The sequence below is a fragment of the Polyodon spathula genome, unplaced genomic scaffold (assembly GCF_017654505.1).
Source record: "Polyodon spathula isolate WHYD16114869_AA unplaced genomic scaffold, ASM1765450v1 scaffolds_3292, whole genome shotgun sequence".
Taxonomy (NCBI): Eukaryota; Metazoa; Chordata; class Actinopteri; order Acipenseriformes; family Polyodontidae; genus Polyodon; species Polyodon spathula.
In genome coordinates this window covers 1-12,848 of record NW_024474755.1, presented here as the reverse complement: position 1 = coordinate 12,848, position 12,848 = coordinate 1, and the positions used below count along the sequence as shown (strand labels likewise).

General features: G+C 43.0%; 1 protein-coding gene across 1 annotated transcript; it reads right to left on the bottom strand.

Moving 5' to 3' along the window:
• Positions 1–2,107: 2,107 nt before the first annotated feature.
• Positions 2,108–10,750, bottom strand: LOC121311801 (calcium/calmodulin-dependent 3',5'-cyclic nucleotide phosphodiesterase 1B-like). Its single transcript, XM_041243996.1, has 14 exons — positions 10,572–10,750; positions 8,824–8,937; positions 8,077–8,259; positions 7,704–7,770; positions 7,346–7,462; positions 7,119–7,259; positions 6,566–6,666; positions 5,756–5,881; positions 5,082–5,183; positions 4,873–4,993; positions 4,031–4,112; positions 3,190–3,307; positions 2,792–2,928; positions 2,108–2,479 (listed from the first exon to the last, which is right to left on the bottom strand). Exons 1-14 carry the CDS (start codon positions 10,622–10,624, stop codon positions 2,388–2,390), a joined length of 1,554 nt encoding a protein of 517 aa, XP_041099930.1. The 5' UTR covers positions 10,625–10,750; the 3' UTR covers positions 2,108–2,387.
• Positions 10,751–12,848: the final 2,098 nt, after the last annotated feature.

The following is a 12,848-nucleotide window of genomic DNA, read 5'->3' as shown; positions in this document are numbered from 1 at the left end:
AACAGGACAAAAAAACACTTCAGATCCACCATGCAAATGAACAGGGGGCATCAACACTGTCCAGAAAAGAGTAATAACTACCTAAAATATTTGTAAATACACACACACACACACACACACAACTAAAACACAGAGCATTGCTCCTAAGTAACTGTATGAAAGCTATTTTGGGTTGAAACATGTTTGTAATGTAGAATAATTTTAAATGTAAGATATTTGTGATTTATTTTACGCATATTTTCTTGAAAAATTTAATAAAAATGACCTAACACCGGAGGTGTTTGTTGTGGGGTCTGATGAACTTGGTTGTTATTAATAGCTTATTGATCCCAGAATCTCATCAAACAGCTTCTTGAAGGATCCCAGGGTGTCGGCTTCAATACTGGGGAGCTGCTTCCAGGCTACGAGGCACTCGAGGCGCGGCCTCGGTTAAAATCATACTAATAATTGTTTATTCAGGATCTTTCACACGTTGCTTTGCCGCAAAATAAAATGCATTTCATTCCTCTGTGCTTTTCAAAATCTGTTGCTATCATCGCAGACTACAGCGACGCCACACGGTGGTGATGTGCATGGTCAAGTGCCTCTGTGATTTTTGATGGCCATAATTATAATAATAATAACATTACCAAATAAATTAAGGCTTCACCATATTTTTAAAGGGTTTTATGATTCAGAATATTTTTTAAAAATGCAGGTAACTTGTTTTCTTGGGACTGGAATGCACCAGGTCCCTCCCTTTGTTTCGCACAGTGAACTCGCCCGTTGCTTCAGTCGATGCCGTTGCGCTTAGTAACGGTTTTGATTTTAGAAATGGATATTCGATGTTTTATTTCAGGAAGCCATCTGGAAAAAAATATATAGAGTGGAATAACTAGATGGTATCAGTGAAAAATGGACAGAAATTAGTTAGGTAGGATTTGTTTTTTTGTTTTTTTTTTGTTTTTTTTTCATATAATATAACGAGCTCATGCGTGCTGGTGTGTTACCGTTTTGTCAAGGTAATTTTATATTTCGATTTATTATCAAAACGATTGGTTAGGATACGTATTTTATTTTCATTGTTTTTAAGCAAAAGACCAAAAAACAAAACAAAAAAAACACAAAAAACACAAAAAACAGTCTATTGTTGGGACCTTCCTTCGCAAAGCCGTTATCCGAGTAACTAAGAGCGCGTTTCTGTCCTCGCGCGACCTGCCTTCACTCCTTCCCGCTCAAACCGCTCCTGCCGCGCGAGGGAAGGTTTGTCGGTTTGTCGGTTTGTCGGTTTGCCTCCTTCTCTGGGATTAGAAGGTATGAAATATAAACGTATCAGGAAAAAAAAAGTACTTTAAATATATACAATAATGCCAAAGTAATACATTGTAAAATAGGATTTAATATGTTCTATTTATAACACATCTTCATTATGTTTTAATATCTATAAATAAAGCGATATGTTGAATTATTTCACATCTCTCTAATTTTCCAGTGTAAAACAATTTGGTAGCTTTTCTTTTTAATTGTACAGTCTTGTACTGTGAACTTTTTTGTATGTTTTTAGAGTTAACAATTTAAGACCATTTAGACTCGTTCATGAATAAGACTGAAGTCCAAATTGACCACTTATGACCAGTCTTAGACTTAAGTCAGCTGTGTCCAGCGAGATGGCTAACGCGTTTTGCAGCTGTTAAGTCTGTTTTAACAAAATACCCAGAGGTACAGTCTAGTTGAGCGGATGAGGTCAGAAACAGCTCCTGCCAACAGCTTACTTGTAAGATGTCTAATGTGAACAGAACTGTTGGGATTGCACATGGCTGTGCCAGTTTTAGAGCAGCTGTAAAATCTTAACAGATGTCTACAAGACTTCTCCCACAAGTTGAACAACTTTTACGCTTGCTGCTTGTTTCACCAGCAACTTCGGCCCAAGCAGAAGGCAGTTTTAGCAGCCTGTGACGGCTGAAGTCCTGCCTGCACAGCATTATGACACAAAGCAGACAACTCCATGGCAGTTTGTCCCACACACCAAGACATTCGGGATGACATCAGTACTGCCTGAACTGGAAAAGGAATTCTGTTTCAGATCAGGCATGAGGAAAAACCTATTTGGAAAATATTAGGGTGAGTGACCTTACTCCTTTCTAAATAATTACCATGATTTGTCAAGTAACAATGCGATTAAACATAGCGTTTCTGAAGCAGAATAGTTTATAGTTAAAATACACATTGAAAACATTTCATATCGCTATCGCCGTTTCAATACTCGCCATCTGTGTTTTTAAGAATTTGTCCTATATTGCCACATGTTTTGTCCCCACCACCTTACAGTAGAGATTGGCGCCTGTGGGCAGGGTGGCAGAATTTGCCATGACACCCACACCAGGCACCGGGCTGCCCGGACCAGGACACTAGTCCTTGTGACAGAGCTGCACTGCATCCTCCTCTGAGTATTCCTCTTCACCCAAAGACAGCTCCTCGATGGAGCTCTGGTCTGCAGATTCTGTGGGGTGGTAGGGAGTGGGGAGAGGGACATACAAGGAGGGTTGTTACAAAGGTAGTAACCTCCAATTCCAGATTCACCACATTTTCCCTCTAATAATAATAATAATAATAATAATAATAATAATAATAATAATACCATCAAAAACTGTTCTGTTTAGAAAACAGTAAAAGGCACGTGCATGATCCTTATCGCTATTTGCACTTGTGCACTTATGCCACCTGTTGGACGTTTGACATATTACAGCTCGTTCTGTGAAATGAATGAGTAAGTTCATTGAAGTTTCTGATCACAAGTGGTGTGATGACGTACTGTTGGCAGCGCGCTCCTTCCACTTCAGTTTGTTCTGCTGCGTGTACCGGGTCCAGGTGGAGCGGAAATTGCGCAGCTCGGCTGTGATGTGGGCTTGATTCCACTCCAGACCCCGAGAACTCTCTCTCCACAAGAAGCTGCGCACACAAAATTTGCTTTTAATAGTTTAAACTGAGTGTTTTCATGCTTAGACAGCTACTGGTACAGTGCTATTGAAATGGTACGTAAGATACCGGTACACACACACACACACACACACATATATGTGCTTTTTCCATACAGCTGAAGATATGTATGCCACCTTTTAATTTAGATTTAAAAAATCCTGCACTTTTAGTTTTACAAAGAAAAATACTTGTAAAAATTACCACAGTCGCCAGTAGCAAGGCAGGGCTTACCTGAGCCTTTTGCAGGAGTCAGGCGGTGATGGGTTTTCCTGAACCAGCGGGATCACGATCTTCTCAGCCATGTCCGTCAGCAGAGAGAAGGTGGGCTCCACGATGAAATCAATGAACCCTAGTGCAGCACACAAAGGTAACGATAAAACGAGCCAAACAAAGGCAGTAACGCCGCTGTCACGGGAAATGGGTAGACACTGCCTAAAGCAGGGTTTCCCAGGCCTGGTCTTGAGGGACCCCTGTGTCTGTTGGTTTTCATTCCAGCTGAGCTCTCGGTTACTTAATTGAACCCTTAATTGAACTGTTCATTAGCTTAATTAGACCTTTTTAATTGTTTTCAGCTCTTAAAACAGTTGGAGATTTCAAGTTAACTATACAATTTTATAAGTAACTTGAAATCGGCAACTTTTTAGGAGCTGAGAACAATTAAAAAGGTCTAATTAAGCACATTATTAGTTTAATTAAGGGTTTTGTTAAGTAATTGAGAGGTCAGTTGGAATGTAAACCGGCAGACACAGGGCTCCCCAGTACCAGGATTGGGAACCACTGGATGAAACGCCATTTATTTTAGAAAAATGATTAGATATTTGTCATCTATCCAGGTGTAAAGTAAATTCATGTTTAATTTATTTTTCTGATTTGAACAACAACAACGTTCTAACACACATCTTATTTATTCTGTTGTTATTACTGTTTTTCTGTTGGCATAACTGTTAACGTCTGTTTCTTGGAACAGTGAAAAAGGTGATTGTGTTTTCGTGATGTACTTGATTTCTGTACTCTCAAAGGTGATGTCCTCCTTTTTCTTTACGTATTCGAACCCTGCGCTCAGTTCACTTACCTATCTGGGACTGGGCTACCAACGTGGTCTTGCGGTCACAGAGAGGGGAGAAAGGGAGCCCCAGTTCTGCCTCCTTGTCTCCCTAAAAAAAGGTAATGGTTTAGGGTTTTACCTAAATCAGGGTACTACATATTATTAGTAGTAATAGCGTTGGTGTTCGTTTTCACAGTCTAAACCATTGTTTAGACAGTGGTGCACACAGATTGATACATTACAATGGTGTGATTGAGGGAGTATTGTGGTTGAGGAATCATATCGTCATAAAGAAAATGCCGGTGCGTACCAGTTGCAAACCTGTCACGTACCTGTATTGGTACACGTACACAGGTTGAAAACCACTGGGTCACATTGTACTCGGTTATAATTCCTATACTTTTATTCTGTTATTTCAGTGTTACTGCTGACTGTCTGAGATGACCCTATCTTGTTTGCACATGAGCTAATTGTACAGCTATGGCCAAAAGTTTTGCATCACCTAGAATTTTAGGATTGAGACATAATTTAAAAAAAAACAAAAACTAAAAAACAAATTAAAATTATTCGATTTTTATTACATCATGTAATCAAATAAACTAATGCTATTGCAAAAGTCTACAGGCAGCCATAACAGTAGTACAGCATTTCATGTTAGATTAATATTATTTCAATTGTCAGTTTTTCATTAAGCATATGGAAAACTACAAAGCGGTATGTAATTCAATATCCTAACGTAACATTATTCAACAGATTTCATTCGAATGTGACAAAGCAAAATTAGTTCATTTTGTTGGGTGATGCAAAACCTTTGGCCATAGCTGTGCACTCTGCTCAGGGAGAGATTGGTGCTGGGTCCAGGGGATTACCTGCCTGAAGAACTCCTCCATCAGGGCCTTGGTCCAGCGAGTGTGTAGAGCCCAGGGCTTGGTGGGGTGGCTGATATCTGCAGTGTGCAGCAGCAAGGACAGAGCTTTGGGTTTGTCAATCCTGGGGAGGGACAGAGCAGACTGCGGGTCAAGCCGGAGGGGGTGGGGGGGCTATCTGTAGCGCAGGAGAGCAGTGTCCCGCCTCTTACCTGTCCAGCTGCTGCAGACAGGTCTTCATGGACTTGACCTGCATGAGGTGGGTCGACATGTCCGTTGCCAGAACCATCTCGATGACGAGACTACGCAGCTCCCTGCAGACACGGGCAGGCAGCATTGTGAGCGAGACTGAAAACGCCACTATCTGTGTGAGCGGCACAGACTAAAACCACACGCACACACTCACAACTAAACACAAACCAGTGAGAGATTAGCACAAAGTGCACAGCACACTCACTGTTTGAGCTAATATCAAAAGGTCATATATTGGTGTTAAATGCAAAATATCTAAGTATATCCATAGTTGTGCCTTTTCAGGTTATTAGGGTCTCTCTGTGTAGTGCTTGCACTATTATTATTATTATTATTAATAAATAATAATTAGTCATTTATCAGACACATTTATCCAAAGTGACTTATAGAGACTAGGGGGTGATGGAGCACAAGGGAGGTTAAGTGACTTGCTCAGGGTCACACACAGTGAGTCAGTGGCTGAGCTGGGATTTGAACCGGGGACCTCCTGGTATCAAGCCCATTTTCTTTGACCACCGGACCTCCTAGTGAGATGTACCTGTGCTGGCTCTGTGGTGACAAAGTGAATAAACAGTTTGAGCAGATTTGGGACCGAGTGGTGCGTTTCTGTACAGGACTCACTGCTGCCTTTTACCTCCATTCCTCCCGGGAGAGGTTGATGAAGATGTTCCTCTCATCGTCCTGCATGAGCCGAAACGCTGCGCTCACATGGTGACTTTCCAGGACAGAGCGGTCGTTATAGATCATCGCATAATCGGACCTTGACAGAAACAGTATGGAAGAATCAGACAGGAGGAGTGGACTTGTGGACTTGGGACGCTTCCTCTCCCTTGAAGCCGTTGTTTCATTTCCCAGGAATGGGAGGTGAAAGGGGTCAGCCCAGCCTTGCTGTTTTTGAAAGCTTTCTTTGGGAGAAAGAAAAACATGTTGCCGGGCCAGAAGTAAATCATATAGAACTGTGTTCTGGGAATTCTTTCTGTTTTACCATGCTGTCCTGTACTTTGCCATGTTTTTGTCATGCCTTGCTGTGGTTTCAGTCAGATGCTATTACTACGTGCTTTAAGTAGACCATGCAATTCACAATGCAATCCCCAGGTTTGCTCTGGTGTTATGCACAGAATTTTTATTTTAATAAAAACATGTAGTCTGTGCTTGCTGGGCAAAGAGCAACTACGTCAGCCAAATCTAGGACCCCATTCACCTTGATCTCTACAGAGAGTTGATTTTATTTCTTGTTTTCTTTCCAAAAAAAAAAAATCCCACTGATCTAAAAATACTCTTTCTGAAAAGCATGTTTATGTGAAAGGCACGTTGAGAATGTCTAGCTGTCAGCTGATTTAGAGTGGCAGTCGATGGTATTTGGAGCAGTTTGAGTAGCTGTCCCATACATGTAGATCAGAGGGAGAGGAGAGGGGCTTGGCTGCCGTGAGCCGGGGTCCCTTACCTGGTCTGCACGTGGAAGGGGTTGGTGGTGCCAGTGTGCTCAAAGTCGTGGATCGCAGCTGCAAAGAGCGCTGCAAGGATCTCCAGCTCGCTCAGCCAGTTCTGCAGGAGAGTCACAAACCAGCTGTTAATGTTGATGTACAGCTACAGCCAAAAGTTTTGCATGAAATGAAACCTACTGAACAATGTTACGTTAACATATTGAATCACATACCGCTTTGTAGTTTGCCATATACGTAACGAAAAACTGACAAATTGAAAAATGTGAGATTCTGACATGAAATACTGTACTACTGTTATGGCTTCCGGTAGACTTTTGCAATCTCATTGTGTAATTTCTTTGATTACGTGATGGTAAATAAAATATCTAAATGATGTTTTATAGTTTTGTATATATATATATATATATATATATATATATATATATATATAAAAATGTATTTATTTTAGTTGTCTCGATCCTAAAATTGTAGTTGATGCAAAACTTTTAACTTTTAAACATGACCCCCCATCCCCCGTCCCCCGTCCCCTCGGAGAGGGACAGTGACAGGTACCACTAAGCCTGTGCGCAGCAGAAGGCAGTGGACAGTCTGAGTGATGTCGGCCGCGTGGACCTGGCTGTGATATGGGTTCCGGTGCTTGTTGTATCCGCTCTCCAGATCATCGAGGAAGGAGATCAGGAACGCGATTGGAATCTGTCAAAAAAAAAAGAAGCATTTTGAGTAACGAGACGCACTTGGCCATTTAAAGCTGAAATAAACGGAGGAATGCAAAAGGTCACCTTGAAGTGGCTGTTGAGCTCGTATCGGGTGAGGAGCTCGATGACCACGGTCCTCAGAGAGCGCTCCCTGCTGGCCGAGTTCAGTGCAAACATGTCGAAGTTCCACCGGTCTACGTTCTGAAATACAGGTCTCCCCAGTAACCATTCTGTGGATAAGCTGTTGTCATCCTTATATATGCACCCCGTTACCACGTGCACAGCTGACGGATAGATTGCGTCCCCAGTAATAATAAGAGTAGTAATAGCAATGATGAAATCCTACACACAGTAAGACCTGTCTGCTACGAATCCCCTTTATCACCTGAAACCCTTTAGCACGTATTCCTTGCTGGTTTGCAAGAGGCACTAGTTTCTTTACCCTCAGGCAGTGAAGCACTGCAGACGACTGGTTGGGAATGGCAGCAGAGTAGGCTTTCTTAAACATTCTGAAACAAAATGAGACGATTGCAGTTAGAATAAAATGAAGTGAAGACAACTCAGATGGAAGAACCACAAACAAAGAGAGACAACTCATTGATTCATCGTAGATTTCTAACTGAGAAACTTGACTGGGTGGGAGCAAATTAGGGTACAAAACTGGATATTTAACCCAAGTGTTAACCGAAGGATAAAGTTGCAGTGGGGGCTACAGCTCAACCTCTTAGGCCAGTATGTGGAAGTCCTCCCTAGCTCAGCCCCCCTTGTGTCTGTCTCAGACGGGCAGGTTTTTTTGGGGGGTGGATTAGTCTCACCTCTCCACGAAGATGCCAGCCTGCACAACATGAACAATGCTGCGGAATGTGCGCTTCTCGTCGGACCGCTTGCCAGGGGAAAGGGCCTTGTGGGTGAAGGTGGAGGACAGCCAGTCGCGAACCTCCGAGTGGACTGTGTCCGCTCTGAGCTGCTGCAAGTCATCTTCGATATCCAGGATCTGCCTGTGAAGAGCAACCCAGGTTGTGTGTATCAGCTTTCATTGCAATCACACATGTCAGAGACAGTTTGAATCCTGGACAGTGTGCTGCACAAACAGCTCTGACCAAGTGTTTTATATCACCCTATAGAATGAACTAATTTTGCTTCATGAAGTCGAATGAAACCTCCTGAATAATGTTACGTTAAGATATTGAATCACATACCGCTTTGTAGTTTTGCATATACCTAACAAAAAACACAAAAATATAAGAATGTGACATTTTGAAATCTGCTGTTATGAATTCCGGTACACTTTTTGCGATATCATTTTGTAGTTTCTTTCATTACATGATATAAAATAAAATATTTAAATTATGTTCATGTAGTTTTTTTTTTTTAAATTATGTCTCAATCCTAAAATTCTAGTGATGCAAAACTTTTGGCCATAGATTTACACTTCCTTGTTACATTTTGAACCTCCCATATACACTGCAGAACATGGAAACTGCTTCCCTCCCTGGCCAGGATGGTGGCTTATTTCAAATTGGGGTCATTTCCAATTTTATCCTCCAGATGGCAGCAGTTACCTGTTCTCGTCAATGTAAACTGCCTCTAGCAGAGAAGCCGTGTATTCCAGATTCTTCTTTATGTCTTCGAAGTCCACCTCTTTCTTGTCCAGCTGTTTCATCATGATGCGTAACCTGCAAGCAAGAACATCTTTCAGAGAGAGGAGCCTACAGGAGGGCGCTGTTGAGTACAACATACAGCACTGCCATTCAAGATCATTGCAATGCGGGCTTTTCTTGTTTGCATACTTGAAAAAAGAAACAGACTTGCTCGCACTGTCAGCTCTATAACTTAAAAGAAAGCTGCTTTAACCTGCCCCAGACACTGCTTAAACTGCCCCAGACAAGTGCTTTACAAAGCGTTTAACATCAGCATAAACTGGAAGAAAGCAAGCAACTTCAAGAAAGCTTTGCCTTCCCCCACACCTTTTCCCTGAGGCTTGTTATTTGATGTGCTGTCCCAAATACTGACTAAGCGCTGGATGTTTCTGACTCTTGTGCGTCAGGGCTGCATGGAATGACAGAAACATGCTCGGTCGAAGGGGCGGACAGTTTTCTTTGCAAACACCCAGGGTGTTTAAGATGGGACCCCATCAGTGCTGCCCCACACTGTGTGTATCATTGGGGATTGAGGGCACACGCTGCTAAAGGAAGGAGCTGAAGCAGTGTGCTGCTCCGTGTGTGTTCAGCTTTCACTTCTTTCTTTTTGCCTCAATGCTAATTGGTGGAAGCGAGGCAATGCTATCCCGGCCCGTTGCCTTTGCTTATGGGGGAGTAGCAGCAACGCATCATTAACTTTAGTTTTTCCATGACTGAGGATCCTATCACGCTCAAGCCTGGCTACTGTTGGGCATCGCAGCCTGAAGCAGGAAATAATCTTCTGAGGAAATATACAAGCATGACTTTTAATGCTCGTCGTAAAATCATTTCGGTTCAGTCTGGTGAACAGATGTTTTGACCAAAAATGTTAACTCGCATTTACAACCCTTACTTGGATAAATAATGTGTTTAATTATGTAAATAGAGCTTGGCTGTGGGTGTTTTTGTATGTTGTTTGTGGTGGTTTGTCTCAACACTGACGTGAGGTTGTTTATCACCTGGAGAAACAGTTGTGCATCTAGGAGGTCCAATCAGAGTGACAGATATTGTATAATAATCAAAAACATGAAAAAATAAGATTGAAAGGCAGGTCATATTTTTACAGTTCTGGTTTTAAACTCATTCCAAAGCCTAAAAAAGAAATCTTGTTGCACAACTTCTAAACTGTTACCCTGAACAAAGTTCTCTCTGCGCAAAATGTTCACAGTAAATCTTTTTTAAAGAACAGCATGACTCAGAACATAACGCGAGTGAAAACATTGGGTTAAAATAAACAGCAAAACCAAAGGCTTTTTCTTGGAGTGATCTAAGACGACATTTGACAAGTGACAGGAAAACACTAAAGAATACAACATGAAACAAAGAATCAACGGAGTCTGTGGACGTCTTGAACTGCAAAGTTAATCGCTGTGATGCCAGGTTTGCAATGAGAGTACACACTCGTAGATGAGTTAGAAAGAAACAAACTACAAGACCGCGGGGAACTCGATGAACTGCTGGAGGGCAGGATCTCGGAGTCTGCTGTCCTGGAGAGAAGACAGGCGCACCCAGCAGTCTTACTCCTTTATGAACTCAGCAGAGTTAGTGTAGCCCCTTGCTTCCAGAGAGAGAGAGAAAGTGAAAAAAACAAGAGCAGTCCCAGAGAGAACTCCTCTCGTTCGCTGACTTACCTCTTGATTGGAGCCTGTAGGTGTTTCTTGCGAACTCGCACAAACTCAGCCATGGGGGCAGGAGGAAGTGCCTGAGTGTGTGTGACAGACGGAGAGGCAGAGAGACAGAGTACTCTCAGGATGTGACAGGCTGTGAACGGTCCTGAATCTGTGTCAGCACAGAGTCAGCCTCTCTTCAGGGCCCCTGTGCGGCTGGGATTGGGCAGTTTCTGTGGTTGATGCGTACAGTTTTGTAGGTATGTGGGGAGGTTTGTGAGGGTGAGGGGGGGGGGGGGGGGGGGGTAGGGGACAATGTTTGTGGCTTTTTTTAGAAAACAGTAAAAACTAGAGATGTACCAGCTTTTCCATTGCAAAAGCAATGAGGGGAGGAACCATTTGCATCATTAGCTCAGTAAAAACCACATCAAACAGTCAAATAGCAACAAACATAAGATTCCCCTCAGTGTGCCCTCTCTGCAGAATACGTAGCATATTTATTCACTTAAGGGCACAAAGTTTATACATTTCTCGATAAACTTATTTCCCAACTTTTTTTTTTTTTAAGCCCCAGTAAAAAAAAAAAATGTGGTATTGCCTTTTGTAGTTTATGATTGTATTTCTCTTATTTCCAAGGTTAAAGCAACCTGTCTGGCTGTGCTTGGCTTGGACTGTGAGGTGGACTTATCCCACTGCAGGAAGCAGAGACCTCCAAACTGATTGCACGTGAGCTACATTTGAACCTAGACGTGAAAGTCTAGTCAACAAGCCTGTTCCTCCCAGCACCCTTACACTAGCCATGCCCTCAATTACTTACCAGAAGTGACCGTGCTCACACTGTACAACAACTTCACCTGCTGGACTTCCAATGTATAACAGCTCACAAGATTGATTGAGAAATACCAATGCGATCGGGAGTCCGATCGAGAGTCTATTAGCCGCAGATGCTGAAGTAGTTTTGTTTTTTGACTGCTAGGTCAAGCTGAGTACTGTTCCCATACTCCCCTGCCTTTTTAAAGTATTTATGACATCATGTCAATTGGAAAACCTGACGACTCTTCAACAGTCAATGGGAACATTTTGAATGTGGTTATTTATAAAAATGAAGACACTGGGAAACGCTTCCCTCATTACATCTGGCGGCTGGCGGTGGCCATCAGTCTGCTGCTTGTTTCATTGACTGCTGTCAGTCCCCTCTCTTCAGCAAGAGCAGTGGGATCGAACAGTTGAATGGGTTATATGAAAAAGTCAGGCTCAGACGCTTGGGTATAGAAACGTGTGTGGCATGAGAGGGTAAATACATCCAAGGCAGAGAGCGCTCATAGCATTGAAAATGGGTCTGTTGGCGTGTCGCCATGGCGATTGAGAGCACTGTGTGAGGCAGTGTGTTTCGCGCCTGGGGGTGTGAGATACACAAGCAGGGCTGTGGGGACTGCGACTGGAAGTGATGCCACACAGTGCCTGGGGAGATGCAGCCTCTCCACCCAGAACACTGACACGGCCATTCCCCAGAGTGGAGTAAAGCATAGCCAGTCTCAGCCATTCACCAGAGACAGCCAGAGTGGAGTAAAGCATAGCCAATCCCAGCTGCTACCCAAACCAACCCTGCCTATTACTGCCTAGGAAACAGTACAATACAATGCAACCAAAGACAATGCAATGCAAATTTATTTTGGAGGGGGCAAGCCAGGTGAGGGGTCAGTGAAGCCTGCCTGTACAGCCACTCCAGGGAGCTGCGAATGGGGGAGTGGCTGCATGGGCTTCATTCATAACCACAGTATGACAATTCTACTTCTCTTTGTACAGTACATGTAGGGGTTACTTTCATTGGATGTGGGATGAATTGGGTTTTAATGCTGTACTTCCATACAGAGTAGGGGCAAAATCAGGTCGTCTTCTATCATGCTGTTAGCAAATAAAACGGCAGGTATTATACTATACATTTCTATTTGCCAAGTAAGTCCACTCATTGAAAATGCACCCTCTGTGGGGTTTTTCTGCATTTGGAGTCGCTCTGCTGCCACTAGGGCAGGTAATAACTTGTCTCATCGCAAAGGAAGGTTACTGATACCGTTCTACAGTTATGCAAACAGACTTGCTAGATTACACAACTGAGAGATAGCAGTCTTACTTCCAGGGAGCTGCATACCCACTGGAGAATCCTAACGGCTCCTGCTAACTCATTCTCCTCCAGGGCAGAGCTGTGCTTTATATGGGAGGGCGGGCTGCCCCCTCAGTCCACCTCTCTGCCAGAGCATGCAGGCTGCTTCTTGTCTATCAAACAGCCTCATCTTTTATATG

Coding starts and splice junctions, on each gene's coding strand:
- LOC121311801 (XM_041243996.1), bottom strand. CDS start 10,624: ATGGCTGAGTTTGTGCGAGTTCGCAAGAAACACCTACAGGCTCCAATC. Junction 7,463..7,703: donor CAGTGCTTCACTGCCTGAGG/GTAAAGAAACTA, acceptor CCTGTATTTCAG/AACGTAGACCGGTGGAACTT. Junction 5,882..6,565: donor CCCTTCCACGTGCAGACCAG/GTAAGGGACCCC, acceptor GTTTCTGTCAAG/GTCCGATTATGCGATGATCT.